This window comes from Onychomys torridus, chromosome 19 (assembly GCF_903995425.1).
Source record: "Onychomys torridus chromosome 19, mOncTor1.1, whole genome shotgun sequence".
NCBI classification, from domain to species: Eukaryota; Metazoa; Chordata; class Mammalia; order Rodentia; family Cricetidae; genus Onychomys; species Onychomys torridus.
Window position 1 is genome coordinate 59303211 of NC_050461.1, and position 14079 is coordinate 59317289.

General features: G+C 47.7%; 1 protein-coding gene across 1 annotated transcript; it reads right to left on the reverse strand.

Annotated features, from left to right (window-relative positions):
- Window positions 1-689: 689 nt before the first annotated feature.
- Unc93a (unc-93 homolog A) lies at window positions 690-13418 on the reverse strand. The gene is made up of 4 exons (XM_036168703.1): window positions 13332-13418; window positions 9792-9973; window positions 9109-9338; window positions 690-1120 (listed from the first exon to the last, which is right to left on the reverse strand). Exons 1-4 carry the CDS (start codon window positions 13416-13418, stop codon window positions 855-857), a joined length of 765 nt encoding a protein of 254 aa, XP_036024596.1. The 3' UTR covers window positions 690-854.
- Between the last annotated feature and the right edge of the window lie 661 nt (window positions 13419-14079).

Consider the following 14079-nt stretch of genomic DNA (forward strand, 5'->3'; position numbering starts at 1 on the left):
ATGTCTGATTCCACCATGGCCATAGCGTGAGCACCTGGCAGTGTGTGTGTGTGTGTGTGTGTGTGTGTGTGTGTGTGTGTGTGTATGTGGTGTGTGTGTTTGGTATATATGCATGTGTTTGGTGTGTGTATAGGCTAAAGGTTGACAGTGGTGACCCCAGTTGCTGTTAACCTTAGTTTCTAAGACAAGATTTTCACTGAACCAGGAGCTCCTTGGTCTGGCCAGCCAATGAGCCCCATGGATCTTTCTGCTTCTGCCTCCCCAGTGCTAGCATTACCATTACCACCACCACCACCCACCTTTTTTTGTTTTTGTTTTTTCGAGAAAGGTTTTCTCTGTGTAGCTTTGCGCCTTTCCTAGAACTCACTTGGTAGACCAGGCTGGCCTCGAACTCACAGAGATCCACCTGCCTCTGCCTCCCAAGTGCTGGGATTAAAAGTGTGTGCCACCACTGCCTGCCCGCCCCCCCCCTTAACACGTGTGTCAAGGGTTCACACGGATGTCCTCATGCTTGGCCTGGAAAGCTCTTTACAGACTGAGCTATTTCCCTGCCCCTATCCATGGCCACTGCTTTTCTTCTGTAGTACTAGGGACTGAATTTGTATATGCTAAGCAGGCACACCAGCACCAGGCTACATCCCCAGTCCTTTGCATATACTCTTGACCTCTGTGAGTAGAAAAATGGAGTGGAATTTGTTAAATTGAAAAAAAAATACATAGAAAATACATGTGATCATCAGAATGTCCACATATTGCTGAAACAATCATGAATAACCGAGTCTATCTACTGAATGTTGCTTCAGGGAACTATTCTGCTGATCCTGGCTGAGTTTCTGGCCATGACATGGCTGCACTCACTCTTCTGTTTTCATTTCTTCTTTTTCTGCCTGGATTTTCTCTTCTGTACCCACAGACTTGTTAGAGGTCCTGGGTTCCAGGTACTCAACAATCCCGTAGGCCATCATGGTCACAATCAAGATGCCCAAGAGAATGTAGAGCTTGGTGCTCACACAAAGAAACGAGCTGTACCCAAAGGCGATGGCATACCCTAGGGATTCCCCAAGGCGGTAGTTGGCAAAAGCAGCTTCTTTGTTCTTCTCAAACAGGACACCGTAAAGAGCTGTGGAGCAGATAAGAGTGGAAATGCTGTGTAAGATGCCAAACAAGACCCCAAGGGTTAAGTACCTGTGTCCAAGCATGGGAGCCTGAGCTCTGACTCCCAGGAGCCACAGAAAATGCCAGGCACTGCCTATAATCCTAGTGCTGGGAGACAGAAGGGAGGAATTCTGGGCTTGCTAGGCAGCTGACTCAGCTGAACCAAGGAGAGACTCTGAAAAAATAAGATGGAGGGTGATCAAGACAATGCTGACCTCTGGCTGCCACATGCATGCATATACACACATACACACACATACACACACAGGCACACACAGGCACACACAGGCACACACACACACACACACACACACACACACACACACACCACCCATAGACACCCACAGACATACACAAAGACCTCAGACACAGTCCATTAAATTAATCCTGAACATAGAGATGCTTCGCCACTGCCAGTTTTCTTGGAAAAAAAAATCTGGATATTTTTCTTCTTAAAAAAAACAAAAAAACAAAAAAACACAGCATTATGCTGATAAGTCAGGTGATGTCCTCTGGCAGTGGGCAACACAGAAGAGGGAACATGGGCATCCCAGAGCAGTAGCTGCTGGAGGGAGCTGGCCAGTCCTCACTCTCAGGATGAAGGAAAGCAAAGAGATGAGTGTGTGTAGTGTGGAGTTTGTGACCCCTGGGGAAAGACCACAGATTCAACTCAATCATAATGAAAGGATTTATTGACTAGCTTCTAGCAGGATAAACAATCTCTGAGCCAAATTCGAGATTTCTGCAAGAAGAGTTGAGAGAAGAATTTTTAAAGAGGAAAAGCACAAGCCCTCCCAGAGCTGTGCAAGCCAGCAAAAGCTGGTCTGTTCTGCCGAGTGACGTGGCTAAGGCCACTGGAAACAATCTTTGGGTGCCTGCAGAAACAAGTTACAGTTAGTCTTCTCACAAGGAGATAGTCATGGCTTGCATTTTGGGGAGGGGGTTACTGAGTCGGGGTTATTGGGAACTTATCTTCCAGGAACTGGAGACAAATGGCTGGTGGGTACCAAGATGCATGCCTGGTATAAAATGGAGTTGCTTTAGCCAGGTTAAGATGAGGTAGAGCTCGTCACCCATCCAGAACCAAAGGGTAATGAGTTACATTCATGGAAGCCATATTTGTCCTTTCAAGGGTATGCCCCTATCATTTGGGCAGTAGTAGTCTAGCAGGTGATGCCTACTGCCCAGTGCTTAGAGGTAGCGTCAGTGCCAAACTTTTAGTACTAGCTCTTTTGTTTTGTTTGTTTGTTTGCTAAGACAGGGCTTCTTAGCCTTGGCTGTCTTAACACTGGCTGGCCTTGAACTCACAGAGATCTGCTTGCCCCTGCCTCCCAAGTGCTGGGATTAAGGGCAAGCGCCACCATGCCAGACATGACTTCTCTTTTTTAATGTCCTCAGCAGTCTTTTTTTTTTTTGTCATTTTAAATTGACACACAGCACCTATGTGTGTGTATGCATGTGTGTATTCTTGAGACCTCCTGAGTGGAAGAGCCTGGCAGAGAGATGGCAAGAGAATCCATGTTTGCCGTAATCCCCAGCCAATGGTATTTTTTGTGGGTTACAGAAAACTCGAAACTCGCACAGCCTGATGCTTCTCTGCTTCTGAACAGATGAGTCACTTTTGCTTCTGATGCTGGGCGGGGCATTTTTGACAGATCTGGATGAGAGCAGCAAGAATCCCATTGCAGGACATGGCTGAGTGGCAGGTGCATCTAGGAGGGGATGGCCTGCATCTAGCAGGCCCTGGTGGTTTTCTGTGGTCTGTCCACACCCCGGATTGCTGTGCCAGCTCCTACTCACACAATCTCTCCCTTCACCAAGACCACCCTTGGCCCCTACACCATCCCTAGAAATCCTGCTTGACTTCCCACCATGGGCCAGGGTGGAGGACCCTAAGACGGAGGACCCAGGATAAAGAATGACATGAGGGAAAGCCCTGGGATAGGGTTGGTCCCCAAAATGAAGGATCTTGGGTAGAAAGGCCCAACATGGAGGATCCTAGGATGGAGGACCCAGGATAGAGATGTTCTACATGGAGGGCCCCAGGGAGGGAAAGTCAGAACTCTAGAACTGATAACCAAGGCTGATCCATCTGGCAACTGGACCAGCAGAAATGGCCCTGTCCCTTCCTTTCTGCCAACACAGTTCCATCAGAAGCTACATTCCAGACAGCTGAGAAGCTAAGGATTTGGGTGCATAGCCTGAACTACCTTTTCAGAAGAATCGGGGACCTGGGCAGAGCAACCACCTTCCCTTCACGAATGCCTGTTAATCAGACCAGCCCTGAGGGAGAGGTGTCCACACCAGCCATAACCAGACAGAGAAGGGAGGGGATGATATATCCATTTGTCCACACTGGTAACAACCAGACAGACAAGTGAAGGGAAGGCACATGAGAAAATAGGTGTCCATACCAGCAATAATATCTAGATGGATGGGTGAGGGGGCATGGCAAGCAGGTGACCACCCCTGTATTAACTACACAGACATGGATGCCAAGTGCAGGGTGGTACCCAACACAGGATCTCAGAGCAGGAAATGAAGGCTCATGGTAAACTGGGAAGTCCCAGGGCATCTGCCCTTTGTGAGCCATAGTGAACCCTTGTCCTGATAGCAGCCAACTTCCCCCAGTTATAAAACTGGAAGACTGGACCCTGGCTCTGTGCAGACTTGGTGTTGTCTATGTAGCTTGTCTGTATACATAAGACTCTTGTGTGTTAACCTGTTTACTTACAAAGAAATTTGTTTTGCTGTCAGCATCAGCCTGACCTGTCTGCCTCATCTATTCGGGGCACTCGAGGCTAACATGACTCAGACTAGTCCTTAGATGAGGTGATGTGAGGAGCAAACAGGCATCTCATCTGTTGCGAAGACAGGTTAAACAAACAGGGCACTCAGAAGTCAGAGTCTGTGCACCCGTGAACTTGAAAACAAGCCCCTTCAGCAGCTAACAGGGCAGACGGTATTTTCAGATGAGCATTCTATGTCTTACATGCAGCACAGTGGCATGTGAGGGTTGCTATTGCAACTGCACCCATCTTCCTCCCTCCGCTGGATAAGCAGCTAGGCACAGATTCACTGCTGGGAGGTTGAAACTCAGAAGCCCTCGGGGTGCCCATCCCCAGCTAGAGGAGCAAGTGTCTGAGTCGTATGACACACTACTAAACTAAGGAGTTTGAAAAGTGGTGACTCAGAGGAGGGCGCTGAGCTCACTCATTTCTATGAATTAGATGAGAACATAACACCACGTCCATCCTTTGGGTGTCTTATGTGCATGTGTGTACAATGGGGGGGCCAGAGGAGGACACTGGGCATTCTACTGTCACCCTCACCTTATGCCCCTAAGATGGGGTATAGTCAGAAAGTTTCTCCCATCCCGCCAAGCCCCCCTCCATAGTCCCACAGCCCACTTATAAAATAACCATTCAGAAGCTTATATTAATTATAACTGCTCGGCCATTAGCTCAGGCTCATTCCTGACTAGCTCTTACACTTAAATTAACCCATATTTCTTATCTATGTTTAGCCACATGGCTTGGTACCTTTTCTCAGTTCTGCCTTGTCATCTTGCTTCCTCTGTGTCTGGCTGGTGACTCCTGACTCAGCCCTTCTCTTCCCAGAATTCTCCTTGTCTGCTTATCCCAACATATACTTCCTGCCTGGCTACCAGCCAATCAGCATTTTATTTATTAACCAATCAGAGCAACACATATTCACAGCATACAGAACACCATCCCACATCAACAAGGCCTCTCACTATAACTGGAGCTTTGTGTCTCTGCTAGACTGCCTGGCCAGCAAGTCTCAGCAATTCTCCTGCCTCGGTTCCCCAGCACTGGTTCCATCCTGAAGATCTAAACTGAGATTACCACATTGTTCACACTCTGACCCACTCTGCCATCTCCCAAGCCCCACACAGCACTGCTCTTGAGATGTGGCCAAAGCTACATGCAACTTGTCATGTTGAAAAGGGACAGACAACCATCTGGATGACATGTGGATATGACATGTGGGAAGCTGGGTGGAGCTAGCTGCAGGGACTCAGCGCTAACCAACACTCCTCACTGGGGTGGCCGCAAGCACACACTTTCGAAGAAACTGGTTTGTCTTTTAACAACAAACACACTCTTACCTATACAAAGAAGGTTGGAATTGTTTCATTTTAAGTTAGTGCCCCTTATTCAATGGAGTCATTGTTCAAGTCACTCACTGGACTTGAGTGCTCATGATATATAGACTGGGTCTTAGGTAATTTGCACAGTTTAACAAAAGTACCTTTGTGAGTGGTTTATGTCCATATAAAGAAAAGGAAAGTGCAAGTAACTATATATTCCAGAGAGAAAGAAAACAAAATGTTTTTACTGTGAAAATTTTAAACCTCTGCAGTGCTGGAGTGTGGGATAAAGCAGGCTATCTGTCCAAGTGCCTTCTTTGCTTTGGTAAATGCTATTGAAAATTCAGTGAGTTAAGAAGGTTGTCAGCATGCAGTGGATGGGACTCCATGTGTGTTTCAGTGAACTCTCAGGCCTTGATGCAAGTGTGGAGCTTGATGTAATTTCTCTCTGGTGCTGACTGGATAGACTGTCTAAGATCCCTAGCTGATCTGCCATGTTTATAATTCTGGACTGCCAAGAAAAGCTAAAGTGAGTTTCTGATTACCCTGCCCTCAGCCCCCCCAAATACACACACACACACACACACACACACACACACACACACACACACACACACTGAACTCATATATTCCTAAGCACAGGAGTGCATCCCAGCCCATGAAAAGTCTAGCTGTTTGTTCCAATTTACTGACTTTGGTCAAAAACAAACAAAAAACTAGATGAAGACACCAGCCAAACACACACTTGTCATTTGGGCTCCACAAAAGCCAACGGAACTAGACCCCCTATGTCCAGCTATTTAAAGTTTCTCTAAGGCGATATATATAATCTTGTAAACAGACATCACATGGGGATTACAGCCAGGACAGCTCTGCACCATCTGCAGCAACATGCTGTGATCTCATACAAATACAGAAGAAGTGGCCAGGTCTCCCATCTCTGGAAACCCTGGCCTCAAGCTATTGTGGGTTTTCTTTAACCAGTGTATATGCCTGAATGTGTCCTGAGTATAGATGGAATGGTACTGTAGTGGCAAAGAGGTAACTTATGAACCACATCCATCTCGGGCTCCCTTGGGCTTGGCTCTCCAAGACCTTCCAGATTCCAGATACAAAGCCTGCCCTTCCCTGATCCTTAGCATAATCCAGGCCATTAGGTATTTGTGGGAGACTTAGGGCTGAGGGTTCTGATGTTGGACTCATTACAACATAACTATCACCCAAATGCACTTACCCTGCACCGATGTCAACATCCACACAACATCCTGCGTTCTTCTCTGTGGGAGACTGGCTCCCACATTTACTTACCTCAGGTATTCTTGAGCAGTGAGGGATAAAAGATTTAGATAGAAATATAGAGGAGAGAGACAGTTAGAAACACAGGATAGCCTCGGGAGGGCCTGAGTCAAAACCCACCAGCCCCTTCTGTCTCTGCTAAAGGGCTTTTAAAGGAATGTCAAGGGATAGAGCAAAGATCTCCCCCCCACACACCTGTCCGCCCAGTGTAGCCAAGTGCAGACCATCCCAGACACCTGGTAACCACACAGGTGGTCAAGCCACGCCCTCATGCAGCTCTGCTGGCTAAAGCAAGCTGAGATCTCACCAGGAAACCTCTGTGGACTCCCACACTTCTCACCCTAGTGCCCTCCCTTTGAAAGTCCTCTGACCTGCTCTCAGGGTAGACTCAAGGGCCTCCAACACATCCAGTACAAATACCCTGGCATTTCTGCCACTTTGTCATACCACTGACTCTCTTGGAGTCTCCCTGGTGCAGCCCCTGGGTCTCTATTCCACAGACCACTGGGACAGCAGCATTCCAGATTTGTGCCGCCCTCCTTGCTGTGGGCTGCAGGAATATATCATAAGAACTCAGCTGATTATGGCAAAGTCACTACCTGGAGGGATCAGGGAATTCCTCCAGAGGAAGCCAAATCCCGAGGAGTTTTTGGTGTTACTTGGCTTGTTATATATCAGCTGTATTCTGTTATGAAAATCATGTATGCCTTCATAGTTTTCCCAATTGACTTTTCCCTAAGAAGGGCTAACAGTGTGGACTGATCACTCTCTGGACATACACATTCCAGGAATTTGGAGAACAGCCTCAGGAAAGGCTTTCTCTGGAATAACATATCTCCCTTAGCCACTTTCAAGGACTACAAGAAACACCGCCCAGGTGAGCGCCCAACTTCTGAGGACTAACAATGATAACAGCCCACATGCAAGTCTCCTGACTTAACATAAATTCCACAAGAAGACACCGCCCAGGTAGGAGCCCAACTTTCAAGGACTAACAGTGATAGCAGCCCATATTCAAGTCTTCTGACTTAAATTCCACAAGGGGACACTGCCTAGGTCATGTGGACATTAAGTAATAGCTTTACACAATATAGCTCGGACCCTCCCTTCTTATTCCGGGACTTCCAGGGCATGGGAGAGAAGAGAAAAGAGAATGGAAGAACTAGATGGGTAAGAACTTGAGAGGAACAAACCAAGATGGGAAGAACTAGATTGAAGGGCTAGAAGAGAGGACTAGAGGAACGAGATGGAAGATGAGGAAGAGCCAGATGGAGAAGTACTAGCTGGGTAAGAACAAGCTGAGAAGGATCTAGATGAGGCAGAGTTAAGATGAGAGAATTGAGATGGAACTTAAGAGGGAGCAGAGGATACAGAGAGAAATCAGGCAAGAAAGGAGCTGGGCACGAGAACAGAACTGAAGCTGTGTAGATAGGATGTTATGACAGAGGGATTAAAGCAAGTGGACTGTAGAGCTCGGTGTGCTGAGATTCTATTTCCTGAAAACAGTCCTCACTGTTAGTAGTTCTATCTCCTGAGCCCCTGGGATGTATAATACTGAGGCTTGTATAATACTATACCAGTCCTCCTGGCTAGCCATGTCCCTCATTTGCTGGTCTTGCTGATCTCCTGATCACGCACTCCAACTGGGGAAGGTCTTTCACAGATGGCTTCCACCATGGCTTCTTCATAAGTTATTTCAACTTTCTACCACCAGTCAGCTCTCCAAGATCAAGGGGTCACATTCCCGGGCTCTGGCTCTGGGGGGGAGGGGGGCATTGGACCTTCTCACCTCCATTTCAGATTCTGACTGTCCATCAGGGGCATTCATCTCTGCCCACAGGCATCTTCCACCTCTATGTCCCTTTCTTGACCTTCTATGGCCTCATGTCCACAAGTACCCAGGGTAATATATGTACTAGTGTTCTGTGGCCCCTACCTGGATTATCTATAGATCCTCTTTGGCATCACTTCCTCTGGTTCTTCATCTGTGTACAACTGTGAGCTCTCCAGGAGACCACATTGCTGTATGGAGCCCCTGGTCTCACCTGACCCTCCTTCTGCATCATGCATGCTCAGAGATAAGAACACACTTCAAACCTATAGCATGGTCCTTGAGACCTATCTGTTTCTCATCTCCCTTGGTTCCACAGTTGGGGACTTCAACTAGACATACACAGAGAGCTTGGATTCCACCTTAGTGGCTGCCTTCTGGCCTTGCTACCCTCAAGGATAGGGGTCTGACAAGACGGTTTTAACACTGGTGTGTGGGTTGTCAGTTTTATAGGGAAATAAGCCACGTAAATTCTCAGCAACTCAGGGCCCACATTACACTAGCAGGAGTTGGGGAGTACTCAGTTCCCCCATGACACCTTTTCCCGAGAGGTTCCCCAACCTCCACAGGGTACCTTAGCCTCCTGACTGTTCCCAGACTGGCAGGACCACCTGCCTCCACAGAAGGTCAGGTATATAGGTGGAATTGGGACCTCACTTTGCTCTCATGGAGACCTAACTATTCCCAAGGCCACCCAGCCCTCACTCTTTACCATGAGTGGGTGTCTGGCTGAATACCAGTGAGGAAATCAGATTGCCCCACACTCCAGAAGATTGGAATACAAGAAAGAAGATGCCAAAGTACTGGTTCACCACATCCTTGCTGAGCTTCCCCTCTTTCTTTGCTTGCAAATTTCCCACGATGGTGATGTAGGTACACTGAGACGCCCACAGAGGAGCTGCACCCAGGCCCAGCATAATGGAGGTGGGGATCAGGGTGTACCTGCAAAAAGACCCAGCAGAATAGAGGAAGGGATCAGGGTACATCTACACAGAGGCCCAAGAGGATGGAGTGGGGTCAGGGTGTGCCCAAAGAAGCCAGTGTAATCCCTCTCAAAAGCTGAGGGTACAGGGAATGGATATCGGTCCCTTGCTGGCTGAATCTCCCTGAGAATCATTAGACTGTCTAACCATTAGAACCTTGAGGATGTGTGTGTGTGTGTGTGTGTGTGTGTGTGTGTGTGTGTGTGTGTGTAGGGGGGGAGTGAGGAGAGATTCCCAAGAGGTACACTCTGGGGTTGGGAGCATGAGAAGAAGCCAGCGGGGACACAGGAAAGAGAGAGGGTGTCATAATACTGTCCCTCCATAGAAGCTCAGAGGACAGTGGTCTGCCTGAGTGCTCAAGGCACACACACTAAGGGAGGGCTGGCTGGGGGGGGGGGGGCAGAGGCTGTACCAGGTGGCGTAGAAGTTGGCCATGGAGAAGGTCACGTAGCAGCACATGGAGCCCACCATGGTCCACTTGCAGCCAAACTTCTTGATGAGTAGAGGTGAGAGGAACATGGAGGACAGCATCATACTACAGTAGATGGTGCTGAGTGTCGCCACCCCCAGGCCCTCCTCACTGTAGAGGCTGCTCTGTAGAAGAAAGACCAACCATAAGAGCAGGGGACAGTTGAGGGAACTGTGTGGGGTGAGGAACCAAGGTATGATCGGGTGCTGGGCCCAGGTTCGAAGCCCCCTGAGCCACCCTGATACCAGCCTTCTTAAACAAGGACACTGCAGTCAAGGCAAATAAAGCCAGCTTCAGTGTCAGGCTACCAGGGAGGAGGCAGCCAGGGCTCAGAAATGGTCACTGTGAGGCCTTCAGCTGGACTTGTGCTTCCAGCCTCAAGGTTAAGGTGGGAGGAATCCATAGTGGAGCTGCAGGGAAGACCTGCTTGAAGCACAGACAGTGCCTGCCATCCAGAGCCCAGTGCTGTGCAGCGATCTGTGGTTATCCCACAGGAGTACCTGGCACGCCGCTGATGTGAACTGATCCAAAGGTCAAATCCCTAACCAGACCCAAACAGCTCAAGGGCCACTACTGGACTTTGTGGTCAAAGAAACTAGTAGAACCCTGTCTTCTTCTTCTGTCATCTGTAAGAGAAAGTGAATGAGAGGAGGAGGAAGCGGGGAGGAAGAGGAGTGGGAAGGAGAAGAGGAAGAAAGTCCAGGAAGAGGGGGAGGAGCAGGAGGGAGGCAGAGGAAGGGAGGAATGAGGAGGAGGAAGAGGAGGAGGAAGATGGAGGAATGCATCGGACTGGATCTCAGCTAGACCATCAGACCGAGGGAGAACGGGGTGAAGGTATTCAGGATAAGTGGGATTCGGCGAATGACAGACAGCCATAGACATGAGAGTATGTTGTGAAGCTGTTGTAATTTTACTCAGATCAAGCAGTGAATTTTATACAGTTACTTGAGGAAACACGGCAATCGGCCAGTAGGGTGATAGACATAGAATCAACAATGTAGTCACACACTTTTCTCAGAATGATTAACAGATCTCATGAGTATAGCCTTTACTTTTTCTTTTGTGGTTCCTCATCCGGACAGAGAACATTACGGCCCTAGCTGTAGTTTTCCTTCTACACCTTTGTTCTGTATCAAAATTAAACCCTTCCCATCATTGTTCTAACCATGGTCTCATTTGTGTGAAAATATCTTAACCTTTGCCTGTGGGTGAGAAAGCACCAGGGGGGTCGGTACCTAGCTAATCTTTCCCTGAACTGTAACTTATGCCATTCTGTTTTTATATCATTATGATTCACATATCGGTTCCCATGTACATCATAAACTCCCGTAAAAGGTAATGGTTCTAAATAATTATTATATCTAAGATTAAAGTTAGGGGGTTGCCACCATCGAACCTTGATGAGAAACTCTATTTGTCCCTGAATAATTCTTGTAGGAATGGCTAATTCCTGTAACTGCTTCCTCGCAGCTGCTGTCGGCTGCGCGTGTGAATTGTCTATGAGTGTCTGTATCTTTACTTTTATTCTCTCTTCGCTAGAGTCTTTGTCCTTCTGAATCATGAGTTTTTTCTGTTCTAAATCATTCATGAATTCTTCCAAACTTTAGGGACCCTCTTGAACTGTTGGCCTAAAAGCTTGAATCATAGGTGGGGGTATTGAAGCCATTTTTGAGGAATCATTACTCTCTTTATGGGGCATATCAGGAACATTAAGAGTTAACTTCTTGGAATTAATACATAAGGAAACAACAATAATTACAGCTGCAAAGAGAAGAAGGCAGAGTGCCAGCCAGCCTCTGCAAGCAGATCTGCGTGGTTCCGTGTAGCCTGGCATCTTGATTCGGGCAAATTGATGAGGGGTCGCCGGGGGCATAGACCCGAGGGCCGCGAGCCCCCCTTTCCCATGTAACTACCTTATCCAAGGCATTTGTCACGCAGGTGACATCGTCATGGGCGTGGCAGAGGAAGAGGAAAAGGAGAATAGCAAGAAGAGGAGGAACAGGAGGAGGGAGGGAGAGGGGAGGGGTAAGAAAGAGAGTGACAGAGATGCCCACCCATTGTCCTACCTGTCCTTCCCATGTTCCGCACCCACACATGGCTCAGCTGCGCCCAACAGACGCTGTGGCTTGCTCTAGCCAGTCCCTAAAATCCCTACAATCTGTGTAAAAGATGGAGTTGAGCACCCTCACCTGAAGTGGGGTTGCCTCGGTACTTCGTGTTTATTGAGCAGCTAGAAACATGGTCCAGCCTGGCCCTTTTAGAAAGAGTTTTGAACTGGGCACATCTCACTCAACAGCGGTGAGCTTGCCTGCTTTGCAAGTCTAGTGGAACCCTGACAGCACCGGTCAGTGCTGGGATTTCTCTATCACCCACATTACTGCAGTAAACTAGGGGGAGACATGTGTGACTGACAATTGCTTTTGACAGTAGACCACTGCAAAGGAAGACGGGTATCGATATCTAAGTAGAGCCAGAATTTTAGAGCTAATGTCTCTTTCCATGTGAACACCCACGCTCAAGTGCCTGGGCTGGCGTGTGCTAGACAAGCTCATCTGTGCAATAGACATACAAAGGCCAGCACATGCACATTGCACAGAGTAGACCTAATTACATAAATGGACCACAGTGTCTCAATCAGGCCAAGGAAAGGCTTGGAAGTACTTTCCACTAGAGGGCTGTGCAAGACTGTGGAGACACAAACGTCAAAGCGTCCACCACCTTCAGCTGGTGAACACACAGGAACTGTCAGAAACCACAGAGCAGGCATCAGCATCGAGTGGGTGCTGCCGGTACTACATAAAACCCTGTCTTAAGAAAAGAAGAGGAAAGGAAAGGAAAGAAAAAGAGGAAAGGAAAGAAGAGAAGAGGAAAGGAAAGGAAAAAGAAAGGAAGGACAGTAGGAAAGAAGGGAGAGAAGAAAGAAATGAAAGAAGAAAACGGAAGGAGGGAGGGAGGATGGGTGGGTGAATAGGTGGGTGGATGGATGGATGGACGGACAGACAGACAAATATCCCACTTTTACTGTAATCACCACAGGAAAAATTGTCAAATCCTCCTCAGGCCAAGGGGTTCAGGCCCACATGACCTAATGCACAAGACCCCCAAGCCCAGCCTCTTGGAGGTAGCTGCTTGGTTTTCATGCAGACTCAAGCAAGAAGGATTCCATAACGGTTCAAAATGCAGATGATTTTTGTCAAAGTTCATAGTTTTGCTTAAAGCTTTTTGTAAGGTCGAGTAAGAATTAACAAACATTTCCGCCCGACCACAAAGCCCAAAGCACCTAAAACCCACGGTAGTTTCCTTATCTCTGCTTGCCCCAGGGTCACATACACCCGAGCTCTGGTGTCACTCTAGAGGAACAAGACAGAATCTTGTAAGGCTTCATTTGAAAAAAGAAAAAAAAAAAAAAGAATTGTTCCAGGGAGTGTGGGCATGTGTAGGGTGTGCTGAGGTGAACTGGAGAACATGATATACAAATCTTACCTGCAGATTCTGCAGGCCTCCGAAGGCCGTGAAGTTAAGGAAGAATCCACAAGAAACCACCAGGATATTCCGTAAGTTCTTCTCCATTATGCTGATAGATGTGTCACCACCAGTGGCTGTCAATAGATAAGCATGCTTGTACTTCCCTGAAAGAAACCAATTGGAGCACAAGAAATGCAGTCTGTACCAAGAGGTGATGGGTGATGTTCTGTACGCTGTGAACATGTATTGCTCTGATTGGTTGATAAAGCTGTTTGGTCAATGGAGAAGCAGAATAAGGTCAGGCAGGACACTCGAAAGAGAGAGAGAGAGACAGAGAGAGAGAGAGAGAGAGAGAGAGAGAGAGAGAGAGAGAGAGAGAGAAAAGAAAGAAAGAAAGAAAGAAAGAAGAAAGAAAGCAGAGGAGACACTGCTAGCCACCACCAGGAGAAGCAAGATGTAAAAGTACCAGTAAGCCACAAGCCATGTGGCAAAGTATAGATTTTTAGAAATGGGTTAATTTAAGATATAAGAGCTAGCTAGTGAAAAGCCTGCCATGGCCATATTTTAAAACTAATATAAGCCTCTGTGTGTGCACTTGGGTCTGAGCAGTTGCAGGACCAGGCGGGACATAGGAATTTTATAAGTGGCTGTGAGACCTTGGTGCTAGGTGAGCACAGGGAAACTTCCGACTACAAAGAGGTCCCATTGTCTCTGAGTTGAAGGTTGGCCACTAAAGCTGTGGCTAGTTAATGCTCTAGCATTGCAG

Excerpts from the sequence above, each read along its gene's own strand:
- Unc93a (XM_036168703.1), bottom strand. The coding sequence starts at position 13,418 with ATGGAGAAGAACTTACGGAATATCCTGGTGGTTTCTTGTGGATTCTTC. Across the intron at positions 9,974-13,331 it reads GAGGCCTGCAGAATCTGCAG|AGCAGCCTCTACAGTGAGGA; the intron begins GTAAGATTTGTA and ends TTTCTTCTACAG. Across the intron at positions 9,339-9,791 it reads GCCAACTTCTACGCCACCTG|GTACACCCTGATCCCCACCT; the intron begins GTACAGCCTCTG and ends GTCTTTTTGCAG.